Source organism: Pavona decussata, unplaced genomic scaffold, assembly GCF_977016875.1.
Source record: "Pavona decussata unplaced genomic scaffold, jaPavDecu1.1 SCAFFOLD_202, whole genome shotgun sequence".
NCBI lineage: Eukaryota > Metazoa > Cnidaria > Anthozoa > Scleractinia > Agariciidae > Pavona > Pavona decussata.
In genome coordinates this window covers 792,834-807,722 of record NW_028145610.1, presented here as the reverse complement: position 1 = coordinate 807,722, position 14,889 = coordinate 792,834, and the positions used below count along the sequence as shown (strand labels likewise).

Genomic DNA, 14,889 nt, shown 5'->3' with positions numbered 1-14,889 from the left:
GCTGCGCGTGCGCCTGCTAACGCGGGAAGTTAGTCACGTGATACATTGGAAAGAGAAAAAGTCGAAATTGACAGAGATTGCATGACTGAGTGAAAAGGATTCGAAGTGTTTGGCGATTTTCTCCTATTTTGCCAGAAATTAGATTCTGAAGAGTTGAATTGGTTTTGTTATGTCTGGTATTGCTCTTGGCCGATTAACGGAGGAGAGAAAAGCATGGCGGAAAGATCATCCATTCGTTAGTTTGCGCTACATTACTCGTTGTCGTCATTTCCCGTCGTTTTAGTAAATGATTCCAACTAGTCTCTTTCTAATTGAAAACTATTACTCCTTGCAGGGATTTGTGGCTAAACCAGTAAAAAATCCCGATGGTACGTTAAATCTGATGAACTGGGAGTGTGGTAAGTCAAAGCAAATTCAAGTTGATTGCTTTGTTGTTTAACATTTTATTCATTGCAAGGTTTATTTGGCCATGCCTGCATGTAAATGCATGTCTGTTGAGCTTGAATGGCATGAAATAGACCTTCGGTAAAATCATTTTCTTATATTTTTTCTTGCCTTTAGCGATCCCTGGAAAGAAAGCGGTATGTACAGAGGATGTTTTCCACGTTTTAACATGTAGATTTGTATTGTGGGCAATAAATTATAATTAAGTTTACTATAAATAAAATAAATTGCAGTCATGTTGTTCTTCCATTCATACTAGTACTTTTATTTTGTCGTAAGAATTAAGGTTAAGTGGCCGAAAATTAATGAAATATCCATGAACGTAAACCCAAAATGTTCCATTTTATTTTACCATTTTGCATATAAGCCAGCTTACGCCAGTATAGCACATATCTAAAAATGTAATGAAGATTGTGGAAACTGTTATGTTTTGACAGAACCATTTTCCTCAATCACATTTATTTGCTGTTTCTTAGACACCATGGGAAGGAGGATCTTTTAAGCTGCGGATGATTTTCAAGGATGATTATCCCTCATCTCCACCAAAATGTAAGAACTTTGATGAATGTGTTTGTTATTGTAACAAGATGTGATGGGGATAGTTGAAAATTCTTGTCATGAATGCATGGTCCCAGCCATAACAAAATTCTTGAATCTTATTGGCTGCTGTCACACCTTACGTGACAGCTTGTTAAAGCATGGGCAGATTGGGCGCCTAATTAAACTTGCTTTGTAATTATAACTGCAGTAGTCTCCTGCTAATCCATAAAATCTGGGGAAACCAAAGCTTGTTAAAAAATGGGAGTCCAAGATAACCAGGTCTAAATTACCATACAAAATAATTGTCAAAGGGAAACTTTCTCCCTTCTTATCCCCATACATTATTATAGCAGTATAGTACCATACTGGAAAACATATATCTTGCGCTGAAGATCTTCGGCATGGAACTAAGCAATTTACGCCAACTTCAGGTGTTTTTGGTGCGGTTCTTTTGGCGTTAATTTGAAACAGTCTTAACTTAAGGTTGGCGTAGCGATTTTTATGCTAAAATTGTGGCGTATTACTTTGACATATGAAATACAAACTTTCCAGTGTGGGTATAGTGGGGAGATGTTTAAAAGAACAAGAGAACTCATGTTGGATGGTCATATCCTTAATTCTCACAACATTCTCTGATTGGTTAAGCATTGGTATTATAAGGAGAAATTTGTTACTGATCACTATTGGGGCTTAAGAGGATCAAGGGCTTGGTCACTGGTGAAATTGCCCATCTGTGAACACAGGTTTGCCTGGCTGCTCTTAACATATTGTCCAACTTTTTCTACAAAAGAACTTATTAAAAACTGTATCATTATATACTGCAATTCCAGGGATTTGATTGGCTTAGCAGCAATGGTATATGAACCATTATACCATGCCCGAGAAATAACGATCATTAAATTGTCTTCTGGTTGTTCTTGCAAAGCAAAATCAGCAAGATCTAGCAATATTTCGTGATTTGTTTTTAATAAAGCAATGATTCCATGTACGCTTGTTGGATAGGAGATGATTATAGCCAACTCGGCGCTACGTGCCTCGTTGACTATCTATCAACTCATATCCAATGGGCACTCGTGGAATAATGTTGTTAAATATCCAAGTTTGCTATGCGGCTCAGGCACCCTTAACCTTTCACCGGACTATGTAAATTCTTAAAGGGAATTCCTCTGTTGGTCTACTGTATTGTTTGTTTATTTATTTAATTTTATTTATTTATTATTTTTATTACCGGTAGTGCTCTGTTATGCAATCTAAACATTAAACAATAAAATTAGCAAGAATTTACAACATTTCTGATCTGTATCATCCTAACACCATTTTTAAGTACTACTGCGAGTGGCAAATGAAGTAAACATAGTGACGTGGTCATCTCTGCCACCAAAACAAATGGATTAAATTTATTCCCCTTACAGTTTCAAGTCGCAAATCATTGCTTACTACATAACTGTTTTATCAACACATTGCCGCATTTAACGTGTCGCCCAACCAGACAACACCGTAGATTTTCAACTTCATCCACTAATAACTTGGTTGAATCACACCCAGCACCCGGCAGGAGCTCCTGTTGGACCACATTTAGCAATGACTGAAATTATTCTTTACTTTCCATAAAATTAACATGGCCACTCTGAAACACTTTCTTACATATCTGAAATATTACCTGCAGCGTTTATGAATATTACTACGCACCCATGCCATTTAACAGAACGACAACTTAAACTTTGTCACATTCGCGATCCATCGACAGATACAATAACAGCCCAGACTTGCCCAAGACTTAGCGCACGCGCATTAGAGCCCTATTGCACTTTTGAAGCCTACAAAGAAAGCCGAATTTATAACTTAGGCTCCACAGGATACCCAAGTAATAATGTAACAACATTGAAATGTAGTATACTTATGCTGATTTTTGTCTCAAATGTATTTCTACATGTACATGCAAAACCACACTTGAAAGACAGAATCAAACAGCTCTTTAACATTATTGTTTGACTGCATCCATTGTTGGATTCCATCTTTATAGACTTGTTTTTCCCCAACTAGGCAGTATTTATTAATAATAATAATAATAATAATAGTAATAATAATAATAATAATAATAGTAAGTTATATTGCACCTTTTAACATAGAATGATTAAAGGATTGCAGCATGAAAACTATATTTTTGACTGATTTTGAAATAAATTACCAATATTACCCTCTTAGTTGTATTTTACTACAGACAAAAATGACTCTTTAATTTAATTAAGCAATACATGTACCTTGAGCCGGACGTTGACATAATATCAGACTAGTGCTTTTATGTTGATCACAGAATGTAAGCAAGTGATTGAAAAGCTTTTCAAGTATTGTTCCTTTAAAGACAGCTGCCTAATACGAACATTAGCAACACTTTCTTTCAATGACACATCAAGCTTTTGAACACGGCTTTCCTTGTGCCAATATCCTGCCATATTAAAACCTAATGTCAAGTCATTTGTTTTATTTTCTGCCATGTATTCCATTTATATGTGTACATCTCTTTGAAGTGCCAGTTCTTGGCTTTGCCATTGTAACTGATTAATTTTGGATTTTCAACATGGCCTCTTTCCTCAATTAGCTCATCATTATTATCCAGGAAGAAGTCTCAAAAAATGTCACCCCAAATTTTGAGTCTGTTCGCAAAATCCTAAACAGTGAGAATTCAAATAATAGTTATAAAGTGGAATTTTCCTATCGAGCTGTTTATTTTTCTGCACAAGGTGGTTCCAACTTTGAGTCTGGGGATAAAAGCCAAAAGTCTGACCGTTCAAATTAAAGTTTCTAAACAAGTTTAAACATTCACAACTAAAAGCGTTTGAGCAGTAGTTTCACCTGCATAGTTCTGTTTGTTTTCTAAGTGCCGTACTAGACAAAACTTATGCTTTGTTATTTTATTTTGAGTGCTCTTATTTGGTCTTCCTGGCAACAGAGACTTGATTAATTTAAACTTCCTTGTTACCCTTAAACTTCCTGTGTTGCCAAAAATTCAATTTAACTAAATTTAGACTCATTGATTCAGTCAACATTTAACTTTGAAAAGCATGGAATAAAAAAAAAAACAGTACTGTTTTTATTGAGAGTATGAAGAGTAAGGTGCTTTAAAATTGTCTGATTTTGCAGTATGTAAAAGGAAAATCATTGAAGAAATATTATTCTCTTAATTTATATTCATGACTAAAACTTATTTGTTTTGGAAGTCATTTTTACTTTTGACTAAGCATGAAAATTGTGTAAAATAATGATATGCATATCTTATTTTCTGGTGTGTAAGTCAGCTCTACCTTTTGAGCCAATTGGTGTATAAATATTGAGTTCAAACATCTTAGCATTCTGTTGTAAAACAGTCATAAATGATAGGTGTATGCCTGTGTCACTTGGTGAAAAATACATCTATCATATATTCACCAGGCTTAATTTAAAACATAACATCACATTTCTTTCACATATACCACTCATCGACATTCAAATCCGAGCAGTATGCATGATGTTTGTCACAAATCTCCTGTAGCTTAGTGGTAGAACATCTGAACTAGTGATGGGAAGGTCATGGCTTCAACTCCTGCTGGGAGAACTCAGACTTTGTTTTTCTAAGTATGCCTGTGTCGCTGACTGAATAAATCTTTCTCAGCATCACATTTCTTTTACAACAGTCACAGAGTTAGTTTGTGCATGGCTTCCTAACATCAAACTGAATAAAGAGGGTAAAAAATGTTGCCAGACTTTGAAACTCTGTAAAAACTTTTGCGAGGAAAAACATTCCCATTTATTACTTTCCAGTGGATTTTTTCAGGAACCAACGGGAATTTCTGATAAGCCTCACACAAATTATCCAATTACATTTTATCTCCTGAGTGAAATATACAGCAGTACGATTTGTTTGGGTGTATGCAGTAAGAGAAAGGCTGTTAATTCAGTTGAGCAAACATTTTTGGCTTTACATTTGAAGGCTTGCTTGTGTCTACCAAAGAAAAAACATTTAAAAGTAGAAGTGTTGTTTTCAAATTTAACATTATTTTTATTAACTTTACAGCCCTGATACATAGTTTGTAAGGTTTCTTTTAAGGTTACTTCCATGTTTTGCGAGTGCCTTCAGGGAAATCTAGCGTACGCGCGCTGATTTGGATAAAACCGTGGAAAACTATATATCACTGTGAAGCTGATAAATTGAAGTTTGCGAAAATATCAATGTTTTTTTATTTTGTTGGATACATAAGCGCTCAGAGGCCTGCAAACTCAATACTAGCGACGTGTACTTAACTGAATTTCCCACTCTCACGTAAAGGCGCACAACCAAACAGACTGCACAATATCAATCAGGAGATAATAGGCTAACAAAGTGTGTCAGGCTTTTTCTTTATTCCTATTGGTTTGTGAGAAAACCCATCCTGAAGATGGACAATGGAAAATTTTTGTAGTTGCATCACATGTTAACACGTCACGGGAAAAATATTTTGAATTTCGTAAAAGCCTGACACACTTTGATGCATTAATATCTGATGATCATTTTGGCCAAATTTCGTTGAAATCTGGCAAATCTACATACCCTATTAATTCATTTGAAGATGGGGAATTCGCGCAAAAACAAAAGCCGTGTTTTCGGCCTTGAAACATTTTCAGTGTTTTCGCACCTCATACTTGTCAACGCGCTTAACCCGTGGGCCAATCAAACGCAAAGAAGCATTCCCTGGGGAGTTCTGTAGATATAAAAAAAACAATTGAAATTCCCCTCGGAAGCATTTAGTGTTACTGTAATATTGTAAAGTGATTTCTTTATGGGAAAAGTCTGGCGCAAGAAAGCCACCGGCGAAACCAAAACAAAGAAGAAAATGGCAGATAGACGCAGAACATGAAACTGGCAGCCCCAGCGGAGTTGACACGAGACATGCACTTTTCGCCGCTATCAGTACACGAGGCTGCGCGCTTTATTTTCAGCCAGTCAACAATGGCAAAAGTGGCTGGATTGTTGCCGGCATCTTCGATTTCGGACTCCGAACTGATGTCTGACTCTCTAGTATCCGATTTCTCCTCCTTGAATTTCTCTGCTGCCGAGGCAGTTATTTTATCCGGCTTGCCCCGATATATTTCGACGAGGATGGTTTTGAAAGAAAATCTGACTGGTTGTACTAAGAACCCTTGTGGCTCTCCGCCAGCTGAAGTTTTTTGGCTTCGTCAAATGATTTTTTGACCTTCTTTCCGATTTTTACTTAACTTTCACCCAAGGCGACTTTTCTAGTTTCGCTTTCTACACAACAACCGTTTATGCAATGTTTGAATCCAAAATGGAACGCTGTTTCACAGTATAAAAATTTTACATACAACGCCGTGACATGCGATGAACACGATGTAGACAAAATTATACAAATTTGCCAGTAATTAGAGATCGCGGGTAAATTCTGCCGCGTAATATGTCAACACAGTCCCGCATAAATTGGATTATGACACCTTCACTCGCTCACCGCTTTTCCTACAAAACTTTGTTTTTCAGATGACTCGCGTTCTTTGTAAGATTTCTAACTGCTGTTTTCACAAAACTTTGCATCCCTTTCTTGTTTCAACAATTATCTAAAAAAAATTATCTGAGAAAAATTCGACCTTTCTTCCCTATATTAACCTTAAGCTTATTTGCATGGGAATAATTTTTTTTGAAGGTTGAGTCAAAGGTTGAGAGTGTCTCTGATGAAATCATCATCAATACTTTCTGCCTCCCTTTTACAACTGTATTTAATTTTTCCCACGCACATGCTGTATTTCATACGCTGTTTGCCACCGTGAAATAGTTTAGGGTACGGCAATGTGCAGAACGTATGGGTGCACATTCTGTTGAAGCAGCCACAAAAATTTTCCAAGACGTGTTACAGACGGTGCCTCCTTCTGCTGCACTGCACATACTCCCTGTACCTGTATGTTCTGTGCATCTTGGGATGGTACGAGAACCCCTCATTTCTTACGGATGGTGCCCTACTGAACTGAACTGAACTTGATGACTTTATTTTAAGAGGGTAGCACATGACAGTAAGGAAACTAATAACCCAGTGGCCCTCTATAGCGCAAAGACCAGACCAGCACACCAGGAACTCCATGCCCTAGTCTTTGCGATTAGTGTCTGGGTTCTTTAACGTCTCACGGGGTTATGAACACTGAAGTGGTGTGAGACGGGGCCTACTAATTCAAAGGGCTATTGAAATCCAAAAAGAAAATTGGGGGTAACTCTCCTCCAGGTTATTTACTGGCCTAGGTGGGTCCGATACACTACACAAGAAAAACTGTGCCCTCTGTCCTATTCAGACCTCCCAGCTAGTAAATACCTACATATACATGCAGGTGGAAAAATTGCCGTGTGCCAGTAAATTTTGAGAGACCTGGCTACATTAATGGCATTTATCACAGTGGGCAACATTTTAGAAAGGTCATTTTGGAGGTAATGATTTATTTTGTCTTCAGGTAAATTTGAACCTCCAATCTTTCACCCAAATGTGTACCCATCAGGCACAGTTTGTTTGTCACTACTAGACGAAGATAAGGACTGGAGACCGGCTGTAACTATAAAACAGGTATGACAAGTTTGTAGCTGTGTGAAATCATATTCACCCTCATCATTTGACAGTGTGTCATCTCCTAACCTTGTTTTGAACAAGGATTTTTGATAGGAGCAGAAGTGAACAAGGAATGGGTGGGCACGAGCTTCTTGCATTACAAGAACATGCATGCTCTTTTAAGCATAATATTATGCTCTTGTGAAGGGACTGTAAAGGCTGCTGCTACTGTTAGGCTGCTGCCTAAAAGTAGCCTGCTCTGGGTACCTAATTTTTTTTGCAGAAGCACCTAACACTTCGCATGTTGGGTTCCTAACTTCTTGGCTTGTGGCCTTGTGGGCTCCTTTAAATTTCTCTCAGGCAACAGCCTTGGCTATGGTCATTTTTTCCAATTCCCTGTTGCATTCTCTCTAGCATTTCCACACCGACCCATCCCCTAGTTACCATGACTGGCAAAGTTCCAAGCAGTTTTTACTTCTCTCAATTGTGTGTTAAATATCACTATAAGATTTAACTCCAGGCAAAATTCTTGCTCTTGTTTAATCATCCCTGATTGCAGACTCATACTTGCCTCTGGTGGAACTCTGAGCAAGCAACTTTCAGGATAGTGTGCTACATTTATACATGTATACTGATTTAAGCGAGGCAATTTGTCACATACACGTAGTTTCTTTTAAAATGGTATATTGTGATGAATGCTGACAATCGATGTGATTTTGGAAAATCTTTTGCAGATTATTCCAAGTCAGCAATTTTAATGTTAACATATTGACGGTAAATCACAGTCAAAGTACACATATGATTCATATTCTGATAGTAACTTGCTGGGAAATCATAGTGTTTAATTAAATTTACCATTTTTCTCTTTAATGTGCTTGTTAGATTTTATTGGGAATCCAAGACTTACTGAATGATCCAAACATAAAAGATCCTGCTCAAGCAGAAGCCTATACTATCTACTGGTAAGTGCTATCGTAATTATTTACATTACCTACTGTTTTGAAAGAAATTGTTTTAAAATAACAATTTAATATAATAATTTTCTTGATTTTTTCCCAGCCAAAATAGGGCAGAATATGAAAAAAGAGTCAAAAGTCAAGCAATGAAAAACGCACCAACAGGATAAACATGTTTGCTTATGGACAACAAATCAAACAGTAGGACTAATATTTTATTCTGACTCTGTTTTCCACGAGACAATCCAAACGAAAAGGAAGATGCAACAAGAATTTGTTCCTCCTGGTTGTTAGCTTTGTTATGGAAGCTGGAAACATTTGTTGAAAATCATACGGTCTCTTTTGTGGAGGGTGTGGGTCATTTGCATGATGTACATGTACAGAGGAATTAATTTATACTGCCAGACAGGCAACAGCTGAAAACTCTGTGGCTTAATCTATGGTGAGACACAGTATGGCTCTAGAGCTTATTTTAATCCAATTTTCCCATGGCAAGAATGTCCAGGAGTGAGTTGTTCTCTGGATTCTTTCTAATGACATCTTTCTTTTTGAATTTTAAGATTATAGTGAATGGAAAATTAAGGATAACAATGAACAATGTTTCATGGTCATCATGATACCATTTTCAAGTTCAAAATGATTGAAAAAAACTAAAGTGTCAGAAATAGTTCACTGAAGACCAACATATTCAGAAATAATTATGTAATGTCACACAAATAGCTTGGCTCGAATTGAGTCTGATTGGACGTTAAGAGATGGTGTCAATCAATTCTCTAATTAGCAATATTTCATGCATCAAACAATCAAACTTGTTGTTGCACTTCTTAAGGATGGAAGTCTGTTTGTCAAGGTCTTTGTCAACTTGAAAATGGTGTCTTGATGAAATCCAAAACGACGTTCATTTTTATCACTAATTTTCACTTGCTTATGTATTACGTAACATTTACTTATAGTGAATGGCTTGGCATTAATGCTGTAATCCCCAATACTGATCAGCATCCAGTTTCTCCTCACAACATCACTACTTCATCAAAGATAAAGGTGATGAGAATGATCACCAAAAGTAACATGTTGTGGTGTGTATGCCAGGTCAACCAGTTAGCACCAGAACAAATATGGTATATGGAGATCAGTGGAGAGAATCTGTTTGTTGGTATTGGAACTTATAGGGTTAAGCATTACTGGTAAAATCAGTTCTTTTGTTCAAAATACCGAGGGCTGGTTGTTTACTCAAATTGGAGACTTTTTGTTAACCCTTTAACCCCTAACATCAAACAACAAATTCTCCTATCTTGTCCGCATACTTTTCTTATAAAAGTACTGGGGAGAAGTTATTATAATATTAAGAAAATTCACCTTTGGTGATCATATCCTTAATGTCTCATGATCTCATGGGTTGAATGAGCATTGGTATCACAAGGAGAAATTTGATGCTGATCACTGTTAGGCCTTGTTAGGCCCTGTTCAGGCTAGGTGCCCATGCTAGGTGTCTTGTGTCCAGGCACTGAAAAGGATGTTGTTCAGACTCGTTGTTGCACAAGGAGCAATCTTTTGTCAATTTCATGCTCGCCATCTTGTTTATTGTATCACAGGGGGACATCGGGAAAATTAAGTGCGGGAACTGTCAAAATCCTGTTCACACCAGTGCCTGTGCCAAGGAATGGTGTCCAAGTACTACCCTTTAAGGTAGTTCCTATGCCCGTGCACAGTACTGAGATTTTTGCTTGGACACCAACAAATGTTAATTTTAGGCTAGTGCCTAAGTCCAAAAACTGGATCCCAGGTGCTAAGTCTGAATGGGGCCTTAGTCTGTGTTACTGTTTATGTTTTCTGAATAGGCTTTGCAATATACAATGCTAGCCTGTGTTCCACTGCACATGGTTTTGTTAAAGTTCTCAGTTTTTCAAAAGCACTGTTTGAGCAGTCGGCCTCAACTGTTCTCTAAAAAATGGTCTGGGTCCCTACCTGGGCAAAGTAGGATATAATTATTTACACAAGGAACATGACTGTACTAATAATTTGTGCAGGAGGCCAGTTAGAAGAAGAAATGCTAGGTATACTAAAACATTCGTGGGTAATTTTTGTTCTGTTTTCCTCCTCTTTGTGTTGGCTTCTTTGGTTTCTGTGGCCAACTTCAAGCAAAATATTAATAGGAAACCTTACTTGAGTTGTTCCAGAATATTAATATGAGTAGTCCCTTGTTTTGCCCAGAGATAATCACCATTTTCGACAGATGACTTTTCATACTCAGGTCATACAAGTGTTATCCTCTGATAAAAAGTGTGAAAAACTAATCATGCAAAAAAGGTCTTTGTTTTCTTGTCTCGGAACTTGATGTGCTCAGCTTGATACTTGATGCACTCAACTCAAACCTTGATACTCAAAGCTTTTGAGTTTTGACTGAGGATCAAGGTTCGATTCTTGAAGGAATGTCAACTTACTTTTGCCATGATAACTGTATTTTGCTGTTGTGGTTCAGCTGTTCCCAAGCATGTGGGAGCTGCACTTTAAGTCAGCCAGGAATTCAACTATTTTTGCTTCATTTAATTTCTTTTTCACTGTATACATGTACATTTAGTATTGTTTTTAATTCTGTATCATGACAGTTTGCCTTGCAACTTTTGGATTCCCTTGTTTGTTTGAAACGTAGTTTTGGTTAGTGGAATCAATTGTCTTTCATGTGCAAAGATTTCTCTTTATTGAACCATGGCTGAAATTTTTACAAAGATTGTGATATTTTTGAGTGCATGCATGTGTTTTCATTATTGTTTTCTCGGTTGTGCTTCATAACAGAGTAATTTCACAAACCTATTCTTATTATGCTAAACTAGTAATAATCAAAGATTAGGGAGTGTGTTTGATGATCTCAGTCCCAGGCTCTCTCTCCTTTGCCAAGTTGGTGATGATGTCATCCGCCCCTGCAAAATCTGCAGGGGATGCCAGATACGCGTCCCAAGATCCAATAATTTGTTGATTGGTTGATTGCCGGTCCCATACAATGTCGACTCCAAACACAATTGGGAGTGTATTCTTTCTACATGGAACACAATAATTATGAATCATTGCATGCTTATCAAATGGATTGGTTGATGCCTTTTGCCAAAACCTGGACCACCTGAAGTGGAGCAAGGACGAGTTCTTTTTTTTTCTGTTAAAACAAAACAGAAGGAGTCAACTAGGCCTCATCTCTGTTTGTTTCAATTTCTTGAGTTTTTTAGCAGAAAGGGTTTGCTAGTTGTTGAAATCAAACCTTAAGGCAAAATGTTAATAAAAAAAATAATCTGTCTGTTTGCTAGTAAAACTTTTGCTGAAGAAATCTTGATCTTAAGACTGAAGAAGCACTTTCATCTCTTTTCCACCAAGCTTTTCATTTCTACACTCTGTGCTTGGTGTGTAATAAAACTATGCAATTTGCATACATGCTCTCTGTTATTCTTAACACTTCCATTTAGTTGTTTAATTGGCTTATAAGATCTAGAAATTATTGAGGTTTGTGAAATTACTTTAATTTAATATTTGTTCATATAAATGCAAGCAAATAGCAGAGGGAAGACAGTTCAATTTAACAAGATGTTAAGCAACAAGTTAAAAATCCTCTCTTTCCAGCAACAACTTGATCAGCCCTTATTTTCCCAGAGCTTCTTGTTGCAAAATGTGCTTCCAACGCCTTATTTTTTGAAGGAGATCTTGATGTGTGACTACCCAAATGAAAGCCGTTAAACAGTCCTCTTCTGTGTACTGTTCATTATGCGAACAAAATGGCCGCCTACACAGTTGTTTTTAGGGGATTTGCATTAGGAGGAGGGAAATACAACTTCCCTAACAACGACTGGTTGGGAGGCTACATGCAAGATAGTTCTAACTGACGAGTTTGTGGCTGAAATCCTGAAGTGTGACTATTCAAATGAAAGCTTCTGGGCGGTATCTTGCGAAATGAATCTGGTGAACATCTTACCTTGTTGCCAGGGTCTCTCCTCTTCCTGTCCCCTGGAGCTATAGGTCTGAGTCTTCCCAAGATTCAAAGGGTCAATAATATTATTAGTGTTGGTTAATAATAATATTGTTATTATAAGGACATCGCAAAGCATAATAATTAAAATTTGAAAAATTTATTGATATCATTAATATTCTTAGTTATTTTTTGAAACTTTAGCGTTTTGGTTCATAGGATTATGCTTGAAGTTCTTGCTTAACTGCCAAACAGTCTGTTGCCTGCAGGGAGTGCATGTGTCCTTAGCCTGCATAACAGGTGTAATCGGGAAGGGGGAGGGGAGTGAGAAAACCCCTTCCTTCCCTTGCTTTTTCTCGCTCCCTCGGCTCGTTCCCCTAATGTGTCGTATGTGTACATATCCACAATCCCTTCGAGGTTTGAAATGTGCTGAAATGTGTTGCTGACTTCTTTAAAAACTGGGAACTGTTTGGCAGTTGAGTAATTCTGCACGAAAACATTGGAACTGCTATTCTGATATCTGATTTCTAAAACAGCTTTTGGAGGTCACTTTTTCTGCTGGGTTTTCATCTTGTCCTCCTAGAGTAGTTGCCTTAAGTTTGTTTGTAATCTTTTGCCAGCTTTTTCCGATCTGGTGACATATAGTCTTAGATAATAATTATTAATAATGATAAATAAAGAGAATCCCTCTGTCGAGGCTAAGGCTTAGCAACTAAGCAGTGTTTGTTGTAGAGTATTGTTACTCAAACACCTTGTTGTTAAAAATAAACGATTATTTATATGCTGGAGATTTTAAACCGCGGGAAAACGTTCATGCAATAGTATCAAGGTTATCTTTCTGATCTTTTGGAGTATTTTGTAAGTACCCCTTAATGGGGTCATGTACTTTATTATTTTTTTTTTTCAGTTTTTTTATCAGGTGTGATTTAAGAAAGAAATAAAGAATTTTTTTCTTTACTCACCACCAGTTGGTCAACCACCCAGACGAGAGCAATGGAGCTTATCATGGTATTAAGAGCATCATGGGTAATCAGTGCAACATGGTAAAAAATATATATTTTTTTATCAAAACTGAAAGCCAAACAAATCTATATTCAAATGCATATTTTAAAAACATCCTCCATTCCAAACCTAAGATATCAGCTCAAAGAAATCATAGATTGAATTTCGACACCAAGAGCAATTGTATTTTTTTTCCCCAAACGTGTTTCTTCTCCCGTATTTTCCGTGTAAGTCTCATTAGAGAGAATGTATGGGGAAAACGTTTGAGAATAAAATTCAAAAACACGGCTACAGTCTTATTATTCGGCTGTTTTACCTGATGCTCTTAAGACCGTGATGAGGTGTTTTCATTGATGTTGATACTAAATTGTTTTGGTGTCCATCTATTTGGACGGTGCCTAATCCAGAAGTATTTTTGCGCAGGTTATGGCGATGTGGGAAAAGCAGATCTTAGCAAGGGCTCTTGGCATCGAAAAAGAAAATTGGCGGTAACCACGTATTTTTTTTTAGAGATAATAAAACAACAATAATTCTAAAAAGTTTTAAAATATATAAAATAATGTATGACATTTTTTTCTAAATGACGCTTAACTATCTCTGAAAATGCGTGGTACCCCAAGTTTTCTTTTTGAATTCCAGTAACCGTTTCTATAGTCTTCTTTCCCGCAAAGTGATCGACCGCACAAAATGCGTTTGTTTTAGTGGGCACCGTCCTCAAGAAAACAGTAGGGAGTTTAAGAAACGAGGACGGCAATGGTAACGAGAACGCCACAAAACAATGGGCTTAATGAGCAAAAACAATCGCTTTGCACGTGTGTTTTACATTTTGGTACATTTCTTTACCGTCCTCTGCAAAACAACAGCGCGAAATGACCAAATTTTAGGTCTTCTCGAGAACGGGAGCGTTTGACGCAAAATCATCTTTACTTTTCCTTACTTTGACGTCGTTCATACTAATTTAGTTCCTGGAGAGTTCGCCATCATTTTCCAAGTTAAACAAATTTTAATGATTGCGAAAGAGTTACAAAAACGAAAAGTTTTATTTTTAAATGACGTTCTCCGTACCGTTGCCGTTTCTCGAATCATCACGGGATGCGCGGAACGTATGCGCAGTAAGCAAAAGGAGGCAGCGTCCTTAATTTGTGATCATCTAAATCTATGTCACTGTTTCCTAACCTCGTCCCCCAGCCCTTATTTTTCATAAGCACTCTGACGAAAATCTTTCATTTATGAGTCTGCGCACTGAATTCGGTGAAACCTCCAGGATATGAAATCAGTGACATGAGTGAGATAAGGGTAAAAAGCACGAAAAACATAGGGCCAGGTATTTAAACAGAGTCTAACTTAGGCCGCGGCTTAAGACAATCAGTGGGCCTCCAAATCTGTTTATAAGTGTTTTATTTTAAGTAGATAAATAGTTTTCTAGTCTGGGATGCAAACCTTC

The 14,889-nt window shown here is 37.2% G+C and overlaps 1 protein-coding gene across 1 annotated transcript; it reads left to right on the top strand.

The window, feature by feature from the left end:
- The first annotated feature begins 31 nt into the window (after window positions 1-31).
- Window positions 32-13,400, top strand: LOC146461002 (SUMO-conjugating enzyme UBC9). The gene is made up of 7 exons (XM_085087483.1): window positions 32-235; window positions 335-398; window positions 562-581; window positions 921-993; window positions 7,447-7,556; window positions 8,421-8,500; window positions 8,598-13,400. Exons 1-7 carry the CDS (start codon window positions 170-172, stop codon window positions 8,662-8,664), a joined length of 480 nt encoding a protein of 159 aa, XP_084943609.1. The 5' UTR covers window positions 32-169; the 3' UTR covers window positions 8,665-13,400.
- The last annotated feature ends 1,489 nt before the right edge of the window (window positions 13,401-14,889 follow it).

Excerpts from the sequence above, each read along its gene's own strand:
- LOC146461002 (XM_085087483.1), top strand. The coding sequence starts at position 170 with ATGTCTGGTATTGCTCTTGGCCGATTAACGGAGGAGAGAAAAGCATGG. Across the intron at positions 582-920 it reads CGATCCCTGGAAAGAAAGCG|ACACCATGGGAAGGAGGATC; the intron begins GTATGTACAGAG and ends GCTGTTTCTTAG. Across the intron at positions 8,501-8,597 it reads GAAGCCTATACTATCTACTG|CCAAAATAGGGCAGAATATG; the intron begins GTAAGTGCTATC and ends ATTTTTTCCCAG.